At 49.6% G+C, this 17,015-nt stretch overlaps 1 protein-coding gene across 2 annotated transcripts in view; it reads left to right on the top strand.

Moving 5' to 3' along the window:
• The window catches only part of LOC120981073 (fatty acyl-CoA hydrolase precursor, medium chain-like), a 47,991-nt gene extending 31,845 nt beyond the window's left edge, over positions 1 to 16,146 (top strand). Inside the window, exons 9-13 of one of the 2 annotated variants that reach the window (XM_040410551.1) lie at positions 13,058 to 13,135; positions 14,293 to 14,440; positions 14,569 to 14,718; positions 15,036 to 15,108; positions 15,336 to 16,146. In XM_040410551.1, the coding sequence (XP_040266485.1) occupies positions 13,058 to 13,135; positions 14,293 to 14,440; positions 14,569 to 14,718; positions 15,036 to 15,108; positions 15,336 to 15,513 (627 nt within the window). In that variant the 3' untranslated portion in view covers positions 15,514 to 16,146. The remainder of the gene's footprint in view (positions 1 to 13,057; positions 13,136 to 14,292; positions 14,441 to 14,568; positions 14,719 to 15,035; positions 15,109 to 15,335) is intronic. The other variant, XM_040410552.1, reaches the window with a different exon arrangement.
• Positions 16,147 to 17,015: the final 869 nt, after the last annotated feature.

Genomic DNA, 17,015 nt, shown 5'->3' with positions numbered 1-17,015 from the left:
CTGATGAGTAGGGATGAGCGAACCCGAACTGTATAGTTCGGGTTCGTACCGAATTTTGGGGTGTCTGTGACACGGACCCGAACCCGAACATTTTCATAAAAGTCCGGGTTCGAGTTCGGTGTTCGGCGCTTTCTTGGCGCTTTTTGAAAGGCTGCAAAGCAGCCAATCAACAAGCGTCATACTACTTGCCCCAAGAGGCCATCACAGCCTTGCCTACTATTGGCATGGCTGTGATTGGCCAGTGCAGCATGTGACCCAGCCTCTATATAAGCTTGGGTCACGTAGCGCTGCACGTCACTCTGCTGATTCAAGTGTAGGGAGAGGTTGCAGCTGCGACGTTAGGGCGAAATTAGGCAGATTAACTCCTCCAAAAGACTTCAGTCAGTGATCGATCTACAGCTGTGGATCATTGAACTGCTGCTATTCAATTGCTCAGTGTTTTTAGGCTGCCCAGAGCGTTTTTCAGTCACTTTTTTCTGGGGTGATCGGCGGCCATTTTGTGTCTTGTGGTGCGCCAGCACAAGCTATCACCAAGTGCATTTAACCATCAATAGTGTGGTTATTTTTTGGCCATATCCTACATCAGGGTCAAGCTTTCATCAAGTGCATTTAACCATCAATAGTGTGGTTATTTTTTGCTATATCCTACATCAGGGTCAAGCTGTCATCAAGTGCATTTAACCATCAATAGTGTGGTTATTTTTTGGCTATATCCTACATCAGGGTCAAGCTTTCATCAAGTGCATTTAACCATCAATAGTGTGGTTATTTTTTGGCCATATACTACATCAGGGGCAAGTTGAGCCTGTCACCCAGCGCCTAAAAAATAGGCCTCACATTTATATTCATCCAAATCTGTCATTACTGTTTTAGCTGGTCAAGTTATTTAATGTCCAACAAAGCACAGTTTTTGTTCTGGGTTGAAAAACAATTCCCAATTTTGCAATTATCAAAATTAGTGGTTTCTGCTGTATCAGGCCTACTTTAAATCTATCCCTAAAAGGGTAGATTAGATTCAAGGTGCTGATAGGGTTATTCTCAAGAACTTCACACACACGCTACAGTGCAGATCCAAGTCTAATTATGTCCGTAAACGTATACCTGTCACCCAGCGCCTAAATAATAGGCCTCAAATTTGTATTCAGCTAAATCTGTCAATACTGGTGTGCCTGTATTAGTGTAATACGGTACCTAAATAGATAGCCAGATAGTGTTAGGTGTCTGTAAAAAAAGGCCTGATTTTGAATTCAATACATTGGGCCAAATAATATTTTTCTTATTGTGGTGAACGGTAACAATGAGGAAAACATCTAGTAAGGGACGTGGACATGGTCGTGGTGGTGTTAGTGGACCCTCTGGTGCTGGGAGAGGACGTGGCCGTTCTGCCACAGCCACACATCCTAGTGAACTAACTACCTCAGGTCCCAGTAGCCGCCGGAATTTACAGGGATATTTGGTGGGGCCCAATGCCGTTCTAAGGATGGTAAGCCCTGAGCAGGTACAGGCATTAGTCAATTGGGTGGCCGACAGTGCATCCAGCACATTCACATTATCTCCCACCCAGTCTTCTGCAGAAAGCGCACAGATGGCGCATAAAAACCAAGCCCATCAGTCTGTCACATCACCCCCATGCATATCAGGGAAACTGTCTGAGCCTCAAGTTATGCAGCAGTCTCTTATGCTGTTTGAAGACTCTGCTGGCAGGGTTTCCCAAGGGCATCCACCTAGCCCTTCCCCAGGGGGGGAAGAGATAGAATGCACTAACGCACAACCACTTATGTTTCCTGATGATGAGGACATGGGAATACCACCTCAGCACGTCTCTGATGATGACGAAACACAGGTGCCAACTGCTGCGTCTTTCTGCAGTGTGCAGACTGAACAGGAGGTCAGGGATCAAGACTGGGTGGAAGACGATTCAGGGGACGATGAGGTCCTAGACCCCACATGGAATGAAGGTCGTGCCACTGACTTTCACAGTTTGGAGGAAGAGGCAGTGGTGAGACCGAGCCAACAGCATAGCAAAAGACCAAGAGGGAGCAGTGGGCAAAAGCAGAACACCCGCAGTCAAAAGACTCCGCCTGCTACTGACAGCCGCCATCTGGGACCAAGCACCCCAAAGGCAGCTTCAAGGAGTTCCCTGGCATGGCACTTCTTCAAACAATGTGCTGACGACAAGACCCGAGTGGTTTGCACGCTGTGCCATCAGAGCCTGCAGCGAGGCATTAACGTTCTGAACCTTAGCACAACCTGCATGACCAGGCACCTGCATGCAAAGCATGAACTGCAGTGGAGTAAACACCTTAAAAACAAGGAACTCACTCAGGCTCCCCCTGCTACCTCTTCTGCTGCTGCCGCCTCGGCCTCTTCTGCTGCTGCCGCCGCCTTGGCCTCTTCCTCCGCCTCTGGAGGAACGTTGGCACCTGCCGCCCAGCAAACATGGGATGTACCATTAACACCACCACCTGCGTCACCAAGCATCTCAACCATCTCAACCATGTCACACGGCAGCGTTGGTCCCTGGCCCTGAATGCCAGCATTTCTAAACTACTGGCCTATGAAATGCTGGCATTTAGGCTGGTGGACACAGACAGCTTCAAACAGCTCATGTCACTTGCTGTCCCACAGTATGTTGTTCCCAGCCGGCACTACTTCTCCAAGAGAGCCGTGCCTTCCCTGCACAACCAAGTATCCGATAAAATCAAGTGTGCACTGCGCAACGCCATCTGTGGCAAGGTCCACCTAACCACAGATACGTGGACCAGTAAGCACGGCCAGGGACGCTATATCTCCCTAACTGCACACTGGGTAAATGTAGTGGCGGCTGGGCCCCAGGCGGAGAGCTGTTTGGCGCACGTCCTTCTGCCGCCAAGGATCGCAGGGCAACATTCTTTGCCTCCTGTCTCCTCCTCCTCCTACTCAGTCAAACAGTCACGTCCACAGTGAATGGCAGAAGTCACTAAATAAAACAATATATTAACTGCAATGCTGAGTTTGCCGTTTTTTTTAATTACATGTGTTGAATGCTCTATGCAATATATAGGATGTACCACCAAACAGATTAAATCCAGAATCCGGAGACATTTATCTGACATACCTCACTATCCAACACGCAATGTTTCTTCTGCCACTTTGCACTTTCCCATTGTACAGAAGGGTAATACAAAAAGTTTTACAGTTCAGAACTTGGTAGTTACTTCCCCACAGGAATGAACAAAAAACATGACTTGATTTCACAGTATCAATGAATATGTAAAGTTTTTATGTTTTTCTGCACATGTTGGATTTGTCATTCCGTGTTTTGTGATTCGCCCACACCTGATCATCATGTGATGTTGTTTCTTTGCATGTGATTGGAGGATGTGTATTTATATGGGAGAGTCACAGACGGCATTTTATATCATGAGTAAGGATCGTTAACTTGAGATCCGAAACGTGACTATTTAGCATCTGTCTTGTTTTGTATGGATTTTAGCGCATCGAATAAAGGATATCCTTTTATCAGAAGCTGGACCCCTCTACTTTTCACTATACACATATAAAGGCCTGTAGAGCGGAGGGTGTCAGGCTGATAATGTACAGCCGGGGGTGCTGTTATTGGAAACAGTCAGTAAGACAGAACACCTACCCCCAAAACTCAGCTCCTATAATGCAGGGGAGGGCAGTGATTGTCTTTTCCTCCATCAGATGACGGCACATTGTGTCCAGTGCAAAAACAACAAATCACCAGAGCCAGCAGTGAGCAGAGTCTGAATGAGCAGGGGATGCCGGCAACTTGTACTATAAGGCAGGCACTTTTCTGCATGCAGTAATCTACTGCGTTCTGTGACTTTAGCGCAGGCGGATGACCAAACTCAAGTAGAAATACGGTACGGCAAACTGCGGGGGAAGACCACGTCTGCAAAGGGAACAGACAGGACTGTCCACACCTTCTATGGAGTCCCCTTCACCAAACCTCCAGTTGGTTCATTGAGATTTTCCGCCCCAGAACCCCCCACAGCATGGAGCTCAGTGAGGGAGGCCTCAGACTATGCTCCAATGTAAGTGAACATGGAGGTTGGTGGCAGTGCTCAGCACACATTCATACTGTATCGTCACGTGAAGTACACGTATTTTATATATTACAGATGTCTGCAGAATGTTGACATGTCTGCAGAATGTCTGCACTGGTGAGTTGTGGTGAGGCTGATATATGGGTCCTGATTATAACGGGGTGCTGAAGGCGCACTCGGTCTCCCATCAGCCGCAGACCTGCTGCTTAGCTTCGGGAGCGAGGATCTGTGTTTGGCCTTGTTCCCAGGGCGGCTTTGCTAGCTGGGAGACTCCATGCTCCTAGGTCTGCCTTGAGCGCCGAGCTGATCACTCGGTGCTCGACTAGTTTGTCTGTCGGTCATGTGACGCTGGCCACGTCACATGACCTCAATCCCCACTATAAATACAGGCAACCTGCTGGCTACAGGTTGCCTGTGATTTTGGTCCCTTAGGCTGTGTATTATTATTGTTATTTAGCTTACCTTTGGATTTGACCCTTGATCTGCTTCCTGACACCTCTTCTGCCTGCTCCCTGAACCTTGACGCTACCTCTCGGATTTTGACCTCGGCTTGCTTTTGGATTTTGTCTTTGCCTCTTCTCTTGTACTGACGTGACCTCCTGGACTGACCCCGGCTAGTTGACCTGCCTCGCCCTTCCGTTTTTGGTGGTACCTTGCTTCTTCCACCTCTCTGTCTGCTCTAGTGCTACCTCTCATTGGCTGTCCGCTTCCCTGCTGTCTCTATCTCTCTGCTTGCACTTACTCAGGTCAGGGACTGTCGCCCAGTTGCGCACCGTCACCTAGGTGGGTGGCGCAAGTAGGCAGGGACAGGGGACCGAATGGCAGCTCAGGGGGTGCACCTCCGCTCTATCTTTATACCCGCGACTCCACCCCGTGACAGATTCACAGGCCTTAATTTAGCATGGACCCTCTACAGAGCCTCACCGAACATGTGCAGGGTCTTGCTCAAATAGTACAGGAACTTGGGGAGAGACTACAGGTTCAGGAGATCGTCCGAACTCCCCCAATTCTTGCTCCCGCCACCGTTCAGGTAGAACCACACATTAAATTACCTGATCGGTTTTCGGGTCACCGCCGAAGTTTTTTAGCTTTCAAGGAAAGCTGTAAACTTTATTTTCGACTACGTCCTCACTCCTCTAGTCTTGATCCACAGAGGGTTGGTATTATCATCTCCCTGCTTCAAGGGGACCCCCAGGAATGGCCCTTTTCTTTGACTCCGGATTCCCCTTGTCTTAATTCTGTGGACCTCTTTTTCCAGGCGTTAGGGGTTCTTTATCATTAACCAGACCGAGCCTCTGTGGCAGAATCCAATCTTAAGGCCCTCACTCAGGGGAATCATCCCATGGAGGATTATTGTACGCTTTTCCACAAGTGGTGCGTTCCCTCGGGTTGGAACGAACCAGCGCTCAAATGTCAATTTAGAGCAAACTTGACTGAGAAGTTAAGACATGCTGGTTTGTTATCCCTGTCCTGACTCTTTAGAGGGGACCATGACGCTAGCCATCAGACTAGATAGACGGATCAGAGAGAGACAGCGACAGCATTTGTTTTCTCCTCATACCCTTCTTCAATCTGAGGTTTCCCCCATTGAACCCAAGATGGAGGCCCACTCGGACGAGCCCATGCAACTCGGGATGAAGCGAAGAGAGCTACGCCGTCGTCGGGGCTCTTGTTTTTATTGTGGGGATCCCGACCACTTGATCCGTCAGTGTCCTAAAGCTCCGCCTTCTGGAAAGTCATCCAAGTCTGAAGGATCCAAGGACAAGGTACTCCCGGAGGTGGTAAGAAGTAAATTATTGTTGCCGGTTTCTATTGCTTTTGGAGTCTTAAAGGGGTCAGGAAATGCCTTTGTGGATTCAGGGTCAGCTTTTAGTTTTATTGATTACAAATTTGTTGAACAAATGGGAATTCCTATACTAGAATTACCCCCCCCCCTCCCCCGATCCAGGTTGTCGCCATCGATTCTACCCCCCTGCTAGGGGGCACAGTAAAACTCTGTATTCCGGAGGTTACCCTGTCTGTGGGGGTCTGCCACTCAGAGAAATGCTCTTTCTTTGTTTTAGAGAATCTTCCTGTTCAGGTAGGCCTTGGTATGCCCTGGCATCAGCAACACAATCCGGTCATTAACTGGAGTTCGGGCGAGTTAGAGAGATGGGGGCCTAACTGTAGTTCTTGCTTAACCGTAGTTCAAGCTGGTGTTTCATCAGATATTATTCCTCATTATATTTCTGATTATTCAGATGTTTTTTCCATCACTGAGACAGATACTTTCCCTCCCCATAGGACTTATGACTGTGTTATCGACTTGGTACCCGAGTCCAAATTTCCTAAAGGACGGATTTATAATCTTTCCAGTCCTGAGCGCAGGGCCATGAAAGACGATATCCAGGAGAGTCTCAAGAAGGGACATATTAGGCCCTCCACCTCTACCCTGGGAGCAGGATTCTTTTTCGTTAAAAAGAAGGACGTGGTCTCAGGCCCTGCATTGACTATAGAAATTTGAATAAAATCACTATTAGGAATCAGTATTCCATCCCGTGTATTCCTGATTTGTTTAACCAGATTTTGGGTGCTTCGTGGTTTTCTAAATTTGATTTGAGAGGAGTGTATAACCTAGTTCGTATTAAGGAGGGAGATGAGTGGAAAACTGCTTTTAATACCCCAGAGGGACACTTTGAGTATCTTGTTATGCCATTCGGTCTTTGCAATGCCCCAGCTGTGTTTCAGAATTTCATGAATGACATTTTTAGAGAACTCATCGGCAAAGTTATGATTGTTTATCTCGATGATATTCTTGTCTTTTCACCTGACTGGTATTCTCATGTGTCTCACATCAGATACGTTTTTAAAATCCTCAGGGAGAATCATCTGTCCGTTATATTAGAGAAATGTGTGTTTGGAGTTCAAGAGATTCCTTATCTCGGCTATATTCTTACTCCTCATTCATTTTTTAAAATGGATCCCAGTAAGGTTCAGGCTATCCAAGACTGGCTAAGACCATCCTCCTTAAAGGCACTCCAACGCTTTTTAGGATTCGCCAATTTTAACCATAAATTCATAAAGAATTTTTCTGTTATTGCCAAGCCCCTTACTAACTTAACTAAAAAAGGTTCTGATCTGGTTAACTGGTCGTTGGAGGCCTGTCGGGCCGTTGATACCCTTAAAAATTGTTTTCAGATGGCTCCAGTCTTGGTTCAGCCCGATACCGAGGAACCTTTTGTGGAGGAGGTTAATGCCTCAGAGGATGGTGTGGGGGCCATCCTTTCTCAGGGGTCTTCTAACCTCACTAATTTAAGGCCATGCGCCTTCTTCTCTCATAAGTTCTCTCCTTCAGAGAGAAATTACGATATTGGAAACCACGAATTACTGGCCATAAAATGGGCATTTGAGGAATGGAGGGATTTTTTAGAAGGGGCTAGACACTGTATTACTGTCCTCACCGATCATAAGAACTTAGTTTTTCTTGAGGCGGGCAAACGCCTTAATCCTAGACAAGCCAGATGGACCCTGTTTTTTACTCGTTTTAATTTTTCTGTTACTTTCAGACCAGGTAGTAAAAATGTTAAGGCAGATGCCTTATCCCGGAGTTTTAATGCCATCCAACTTCCTGACACCCCCCCGGCCCCCCCCCCGGAACCCATCTTGCCGGCAAGCATCTTTGTGGCAGCAATTTCTGCGGATCTTTCCTCTGAGATTCAACGGGCTCAGCAACTTGCTCCTCCACAAACACCGGCAGATAAGTTGTTTGTTCTTGAGTGCTTTCGTTTTCAATTATTGGGTGAACGTCATGACAACGTGCTCTGCCACTAAGGAATTGCTGCGAGGTCTTTCTGGTGGCCCACTTTGTCTAAGGTTTAAGACCCTGAGAACACTTCCCGCTGGTGAACTACAACCACTACCCATTCCCTGCAAGCCATGGTCTCACATTTCCATGGATTTTATTTCTGATCTGCCCCCTTCTGAGGGGAAATCAGTGGTGTGGGTAGTGGTTGACCGTTTTAGCAAGATGGTGCACTTTGTTCCTTTAAGTAAGCACTCTGATGCAAAGACCTTAGCATCCTTGCTCATTGAACATGTGATACGTCTGCATGGTGTCCCTGAGAATATCGTCTCTGATAGAGGCGTTCAGTTTGTTTCTGGTTTCTGGAGGGCTTTTTGTCGAAGATGCGACATCTCTTTATCCTTTTCGTCTGCTTTCAATCCACAGACCAATGGGCAGACGGAACGGTTAAATCAGGCAGTGGAGCTTTTTCTAAGGTGCTATGTATCATATAACCAACTCTTATGGGTGAGATACCTCCCGTTGGCAGAATTCGCTATTAACAATCGAGTTAATTCTTCCACGGGGGTGTCTCCATTTTTTTTGTAACAGTGGTTTGCATCCTCGCTTTTGTTCTAGTCCCTCTGTATCCTCACTCAACCCGCAGGCAGATTCTTTTACCTCTAGACTGTGCACAGTCTGGGCACAGGTTCAAACGAACCTGGAAAAGGCCCAGGAAACCCAGTGTAAACATGCCAATAAGAGACGTTCCAAGGTGGTAAAATTTGTACTCGGCGATAAGGTGTGGTTGTCGACTAAGAATCTTGCTTTGAAATAGTGTTCTAGGAAATTCTCTCCACGTTTCATTGGAACATACAATATTATTGAAGTTGATAACCCAGTGTCCTTTAGACTTAGGCTACCCGACTCCTTTCGTATTCATGATGTGTTTCATAAGTCGTTGCTTAAAAGATATGTGTCACCAGTGGTTCCGGTTAAAAAACCTCCTCCACCTGTGGAAGTTGAAGGTCAGGAGGAATTCATCATATCTAGAATTATTGATGTTAGAAAGGTTAGGAACTCCTTTCAATACCTGGTCCACTAGAAAGGCCATGGATCCGATGAGAAGTCTTGGGTCCCAGCTACTAAGATCCACGCCCCAAGGCTCATCAAGAAGTTTCATGATGAGCATCCTGGAAGATTTGTACCCAAGGGCTTGGGTCCGTTGGCCCCTGGTAAAAGGGGGGGTACTGTAACGGGGTGCCGAATGCGCACTCGGTCTCCCATAAGCCGCAGACCTGCTGCTTAGCTTAGCATCAGCCTCGTTCCCAGGGCGGCTTTTGCTAGCTGGGAGGCTCCCTGCTCCTAGGTCTGCCTTGAGCGCCGAGCTGATCACTCGGTGCTCGACTTGTTTGTCTGTCGGTCATGTGACGCTGGCCACGTCACATGACCCTCACTCCCCACTATAAATACAGGCAACCTGCTGGCTACAGGTTGCCTGTGATTTTGGTCCCTTAGGCTGTGTATTATTATTGTTATTTAGCTTACCTCTGGATTTGACCCTTGATCTGCTTCCTGACTCCTCTTCTGCCTGCTCCCTGAAACTTGACGCTACCACTCAGATTTTGACAGCGGCTTGCCCTCTCATTGGCTGTCCGCTTCCCTGCTGTCTCTATCTCTCTGCTTGCACTTACTCAGGTCAGGGACTGTCGCCCAGTTGCGCCCCGTCACCTAGGGCGGGTGGTGCAAGTAGGCAGGGACAGTGGACCGGGTGGCAGCTCAGGGGGTGCACCTCCGCTCTATCTTTATACCCGCGACTCTACCCCGTGACACTGATATTGGAGAATCTTGTTTTATGATGGATAAGTGCACTCCTAATCTCCTGCTGTGTATCTGCTATATCCAGGTGGCGTCTCCCTTGGCAAAGGGCTTATTCAACAGAGCTATTGCCGAGAGTGGGGTAGCCATAATGCCGGGTTTGGTGGCCACGTCTACTGAAGAAGTTGTGTTCATCAGAAATGTAAGTGACAGAGTGAGGCCGTCGACCGCAGAATATGGGCAGAACACAAGAGGGTTAATACACAGACATAGCCTCACAACATGATTACATGGGGGGGGGGGCAAGGACAGGATTATCGCACTACTCTCCTGAAGCACTCTGTGCTGCTTGTGTGGCTAGACAACATTTCCTACAGCCCAGTGTATTTTGTGTGCACATATAGCTGAATATCCAGAGTTCCTCCCATAATCAGATTTTATGCTTCACCTTTGCAGATTGTGGCCAATATTTCGGGCTGCGGTGTGGACACACTGTTGGACTAAAAAAAAGGGGGTCAGTCAGCACATCCCATAGCACCGCATTATTGCAAATGCTATACCAGCAGGTTAGAGATATTTGGCAAATCATTTTGTACAAAATTATCTGAGCCCGTCTGCCGAACGTCAAGGCAATCTCTAGTTAGACGGGTTCCTAACACTATATACCTGTTATGTGCCATAGCGGCTAACATACAATTCAGAAGGTGTAGGTTCCACTCACATGCTGGGCTCACCTGAATTTCTGTCATTTTCGGTGCCAAAATGGCCTCCATTGAATCCAGGGAAGACATGAACCAGCATGCACGCTGGGCCCACTCCACACCACCCCCGGCGCCACATGGTCACCAAGGACTGCAATGAGAGTCCACACACTGTTGGACTGTCTGAAGGTGAAGTCTGAGGAGGAGATCCTGTCTATCGGAGCTTCTATGGTACGACCAGCAGGGCGGTATTTACAAGGCACATAAGGGCACGTGCCTAGGGCATCAGAAAGGAGAGGACGGCACTGCATAGAGAAAATAACCTTCTGTGTTGATTGGTTCACCTTCCTGCTGCTTCTCGGGTCTCCTCATGACAAACCTGTCTATTTTAGGTATAATGGGATTTAACCCTCTCAATGCTTCCCTACAGCTAATGTAACCGGAATCTCTTCAGAAAGGGGGAGTGAGGGTTAAATCCCCTGATTGTAGCTGCAAGAAACAAAAGCGATGAGGAGACATCAGGGCAGTCAGATGAAGAGACATCAGGGCAGTCAGATGAGGAGACATCAGGGCAGTCAGATGAGGAAAAAGGTGAGGCCGGTGTATGGTCTGTCTGTACACTGCCTGTCACACCGCAGACCCCTCCATGATCCACATACTTTTTATGTAAAACTTCTTAGATGTTTTATTTTAGACCGACCAGAGACTACTGATCGTGGGTATAACAGACTGTGATACTCCTGTACTGCTGAGTATCATGCTTCTGGCAGGGCCTAATAGGCTTCTGGAGCTGGAGGCCATCGCACAGCCACCTGTCGACACACTGCCTGTCCTCTGCTCCAGTGTCCCCATGACCACACTTCCTGTCCTCTGCTCCATTGTCCCCATGACCACACTGCCTGTCCTCTGCTCCATTGTCCCCATGACCACACTGCCTGTCCTCTGCTCCAGTGTCCCCATGACCACACTGCCTGTCCTCTGCTCCAGTGTCCCCATGACCACAATGCCTGTCCTCTGCTCCAGTGTCCCCATGACCACAATGCCTGTCCTCTGCTCCAGTGTCCCCATGAACACACTGTCTGTCCTCTGCTCCAGTGTCCCCATGAACACACTGCCTGTCCTCTGCTCCAGTGTCCCCATGAACACACTGCCTGTCCTCTGCTCCAGTGTCCCCATGACCACAATGCCTGTCCTCTGCTCCAGTGTCCCCATGACCACACTGCCTGTCCTCTGCTCCAGTGTCCCCATGAACAGACTGCCTGTCCTCTGCTGCAGTGTCCCTATGAACACACTGCCTGTCCTCTGCTCGTGTCCCCATGACCACAATGCCTGTCCTCTTCTCCAGTGTCCCCATGAACACACTGCCTGTCCTCTGCTCCAGTGTCACCATGAACAGACTGCCTGTCCTCTGCTCCAGTGTCCCCATGACCACAATGCCTGTCCTCTTCTCCAGTGTCCCCATGAACACACTGCCTGTCCTCTGCTCCAGTGTCACCATGAACACACTGCCTGTCCTCTGCTCTAGTGTCCCCATGACCACACTGCTGTCACGGATGGTGTTGCAGAAAACTGGAAGTTATGGATAAACATCCGACTGACTTGATCCCAAACTAAGGAACATATGGGTGAGCGCTATAAAACCCCTAGAGCTCTCGCTGACTGCTATGCCCATGCAAAGATCTTTATGATAGATAATTGCATGCCCTCGTACCTAGACTGTGTGACACCTGAAAACCCTATAATAGTGAGGGGACACGACCACCGGCTCGCTGCAATTAATACGGACGGAGTCAGGGTCACCTAGAATCAAGCCACGGAAAGACAAATAAAGGAACCAGCAGTTGCAGCCTCTAGCAGTGAACACAATCCAGGAAGTAGTATAAACCGCAAAGTGAGGCAGTATGGGAGGGAATATAAAGGGAGGCAATCAGTGTAAATAGATGACAGCTGGGAGCAGGAAAAGAGATAACAAAGTTAAACCAGAACAAAGAACATCATGCAAGAGGTACAGAAGAACGTCTACCACAGCTTCAGAGAGAGCTGGCGGTGACAACTGCCTGTCCTCTGCTCCAATGTCCCTATGAACACACTGCCTGTCCTCTGCTCCAGTGTCTCTTCATGACCACACTGCCTGTCCTCTGCTCCAGTGTCCCCATGACCACAATGCCTGTCCTCTGCTCCAGTGTCCCCCATGAACACACTGCCTGTCCTCTGCTCCAGTGTCCCCATGACCACACTGCCTGTCCTCTGCTCCAGTGTCCCCATGACAACACTGCCTGTCCTCTGCTCCAGTGTCCCCATGACCACACTGCCTGTCCTCTGCTCCAGTGTCCCCATGACCACACTGCCTGTCCTCTGCTCTGGCAGTTCATCCTTGTCACAGGGATCCAAATCGCCGCCCACACCTTGACTGCCGCTTTGGGGGTGTATTCTCACATGCGCACAGGCTTATGGGTAGCTTTCATGGGATCCACTGCTCACTAGTCACTTTTCTCTACCTGCAGCCGTTCATGACTCTGCCTGCGAGCATCGATGGGGCGTTCTTCCCTAAACCTGTGGAACAGATTCTGGCTGATAAAGAGGTGAACCCTGTGCCATTTATGACTGGAGTCAATAACCAGGAGTTTGGATGGAACCTCCTGACGGTAAGAATGACACAGGAGGACATCCTTGGATAATCCTAATGATCTCCACAATGATGAGAGTTCTACTTCTTTCATTCCCAGTCTATGAACATCACAGGAATAAGAGAAGGAATAGAGCGAGAAATGGTGCCCGAAATCCTGAAGAGCTTCCCAATTATGGTAGGTGACCGCGGGTGGATGGGGGTATGGAAAGTCAGCGTTCTTATTATACTTGTGGACAAGACTGTGAATATGTGTCTATGAAGACGATAACAAAGACGGCACTTTTTGTACCTTACGGACTAGATTTCCATTGGAGAATTACCCTTTATATGAATTATTGGAGGACGGTTTGGTGGAGTGGAGTGAGGCTCTACTGTGGGCAATGGCTGAAGTTTATCTATGTGGGGACTCAATTGAGGATCGGGAACTACTTGTATCTCAACCCATGAGAACACACTGCCAAAGCGAATGCCCCAACCTCACATAACAGTGCGTGCTGGCCAAGTCAACCTACCTTCTGTACATACCCCTGTTGGCTCCAGTAAAGCACCTGCATTGGGCACAGGCTGCGATATTTGCACTGGTGCATGTATTAATGACCAGCGGCCCCTCGCTGCCCAATGCAACCCAGCTCTGCGGCCTCTGCCACCATCACCCAGCTCTGCGGCCTCTGCCACCATCATCCAGCTCTGCGGCCTCTGCCACCATCACCCAGCTCTGCGGCCTCTGCCACCATCACCCAGCTCAGCGGCCTCTGCCACCATCACCCAGCTCAGTGGCCTCTGCCACCATCACCCAGCTCTGCGGCCTCTGCCACCATCACCCAGCTCTGCGGCCTCTGCCACCATCACCCAGCTCTGCGGCCTCTGCCACCATCACCCAGCTCTGCGGCCTTTGCCACCATCAACAAGCTCTGCGGCCTCTGCCACCATCACCCAGCTCTGCGGCCTCTGCCACCATCACCCAGCTCTGCGGCCTCTGCCACCATCACCCAGCTCTGCGGCCTCTGCCACCATCACCCAGCTCTGCGGCCTCTGCCACCATCACCCAGCTCTGCGGCCTCTGCCACCATCACCCAGCTCTGCGGCCTTTGCCACCATCAACAAGCTCTGCGGCCTCTGCCACCATCACCCAGCTCTGCGGCCTCTGCCACCATCACCCAGCTCTGCGGCCTTTGCCACCATCACCCAGCTCTGCGGCCTTTGCCACCATCACCCAGTTCTGTGGCCTCTGCCACCATCACCCAGCTCTGCGGCCTCCGCCAGAAGCAGCTCCTTCGACCTCATTGCTTCTCGTCTTCTGTGACACTCTGAAAACGTCTTCATACATTTCAGGGCATATTCTCTGGCGCCATCAGTCTCCTGCTAGACGAGTATGTCGGAAATGAGACTGACCCTGCTGAAATCCGGAACCGCTTCGTAGATCTGGTCGGAGACCTCGTCTTTGTCATCCCGGCGCTGAGAGCGGCAAAATATCACAGAGGTATGTGGTACAAGAATGACCTCCTCGTGTTTACTGTGTCCCTGGTACACTGGTCTCAGGGCATTTCACCCTTTTTAATGTCCCGTGCAGAGCATCGCTCCTGTGACACTAACCTTCTCTCATTGTAGATTCTGGCCATCCCACCTACTTCTACGAGTTCCAGCACCGTCCATCTTTTTTTGCAGACTCTAAGCCGGATTTTGTGAAGGCCGAACACGGGGAAGAGCTGTTCTTTATGATGGGAGGTCCATTTTTGAAGGGCGACATTTTGTTCACAGGTGATGCACTCAGAGAATGGTCAGAGGTCTTCTTTATTATGAACCCTCATGCAGTTTGTACTTTCCTCCATGTTTTGTCCTTATTTTCCACAATGACGCGCCGTCATGACACAGGGCTGCAGCACTTTTGGGGCTCAGTGTCCTGTATAATATCACAATATGACCAGCTCGGTTTGGTCACAGTCGGTTCCCCCCTTTATTGTGCCTGTTATTATAATATTCTGACTCCACGCCGTGCCCTGGGCGGTTGTCAGCTCCGGTGTCTTGTACACTTATCCACCACGTTGTTTGGTCTGACTTTCTGGTTTTATTCACAGAAGCCTTCACAAAGGAAGAGGAGGATCTGAGCAGGACCTTCATGAGATACTGGGCCAACTTTGCCCGCACTGGGTATGAGACTGGAGCTGTGTCAGATGGCGTGTGTGGGTGACGGGCAGATCCTATATGTGGTGTATCGGCTGTAGTGGTGGGTCCACACTGTTCCTGATGCACAACGCCCCATGCTGTAGTCCGTGCACCCCCAGACTCCTCCACGGCACCTCCTCGAGCATCAGTCAACGATCACTGTACATTCTCCTTGGTCTGGATGATGCTGATCCATTTCTCCTCTTCCACAGTGATCCCAATGGGCCGGGCCTGGTCCACTGGCCACAGTACGACCACGATGAAGACTTCCTGGAGATTGACCTGGAGCAGAAAGCTTCCAAGCAACTGAAGGCTGCAAAGTACGAATTCTGGACCAAAGACCTTCCTCAAAAGATGGTGGAGGAAAAGGCAGAGCGCACAGAGCTGTAAACGTCTCCAAAGACCACATCCGGGAGGAAGGACTGTGCCCTGATATGTCCCCACAAACCACGGGTGCGGCAGTAAGGGGGTCACCCCTCACCTCCAATGTTTATTTTCTAAGAGAACAACCATTTGGGCAGAAGTCCACGATGAGGACACTGACTCCTATACCAAAGCCAGCTGTAAGACCGCCCTGCTGACAGATCTTACGTGTCAGCCACATGCGCCCCCACAGAGGGTACAGAGCACCTTCTGAACCCCAATATATAGAATGAATGGACGTTACTTATACTAACTCACAACAGTCAGCAAGCTGGCAAACAGAAATCTCCTAACAACTTGGCTGAATTCCTGTAATGCAGGGGGGCACAGAGCCAGCTGAAAAGATCACACTGAACCAGAAGGGAATGCAGTGAGATTTCAGCTCTGAGGCTCCAGATTAGAGGGTGCAGCTCTGGAGTATAATTGCTGGGGTTATTGTACATTACTCTCTATAAATTGTGTAATGTGGAGAGCAGGGACGCTGCTGTTCTGCACAGCTAGATCTGTCTATGCTGGGAGTTGTAGTCTCACAGCAGCCGACCACCATTGTACCAGCGACTGATCTTCTGATTTGCCATTAAATTAAGGTCCGTATTTTCCGCCCGGTCTCTGATGTCGCAGACGCCGACACCTCTTGCGTGCAGAGTTATTCTTGTCATCAAAACCAGGCGATGCGGCCACAAATGTGAACACAGCCTGAGGGTATGCGTGGCCAAAAACACACTCTGGAAAAATACAACATGTATTCACCAGGGAATCCGTGGCAGAAATCAAAGACCCCCTTACAGAGACACGTCTCTGTGTCTCCAGATCCCTCTGTCCCCAAGTTATGTCCCAAAAACAAAGGGACTGGGTATGTTCTCTTCTGCTGGCTGCAGGTCCTCATACACGTGCTGTCGGGGGATCTGGTGTGAAGCCGGGGCCAGGACTCAGTCTGCTGCCCCTGCACCATGAAGACCTACAGACCGGTCTGACAGAGACACACATACAGGGGGTACACAAGGATACCGGGGGATTCAGAGATACAGGGGTACACAGAGATATAGGGATAAGCAAAGATAGAAGCATACACAAATAAAAGGGTACACAGAGAGGGACGCAGAGATACAGGGGGACACAGCTCAGCAGTTACTCATCAGTCTGACGCCCCAGCGATTATTTGAATGCTCCCACCACAGTTATCAGGATGCGCCCCCCACCCCCAGTTAACAGACTGTGCCCCACACAGTTATCAGGATGTCCCCCCCAAATCTCCCCCATCCCCCTCCCTATACTTGGAGCATGTCATTGTGTATTTCCATAGCACAGCACCTCTCCTCATGTTCCGGGCGATCATCGCCCCCTCCCCCCCACTCGTTGGCACATGTTCAGGTTGCACAATGCCAGTTTACTAACAGGGCAGGCAGTGCACAGGCAGCTAGATAGAACACAGTCCAGCTCTCCAGTGGTAAAGGTGCTCTGACCTGCTC

This window comes from Bufo bufo, chromosome 10 (genome assembly GCF_905171765.1).
Source record: "Bufo bufo chromosome 10, aBufBuf1.1, whole genome shotgun sequence".
Lineage (NCBI taxonomy): Eukaryota > Metazoa > Chordata > Amphibia > Anura > Bufonidae > Bufo > Bufo bufo.
The sequence above is the reverse complement of the archived record's forward strand: the minus strand, read 5'-3'. Positions and strand labels throughout refer to the sequence as shown.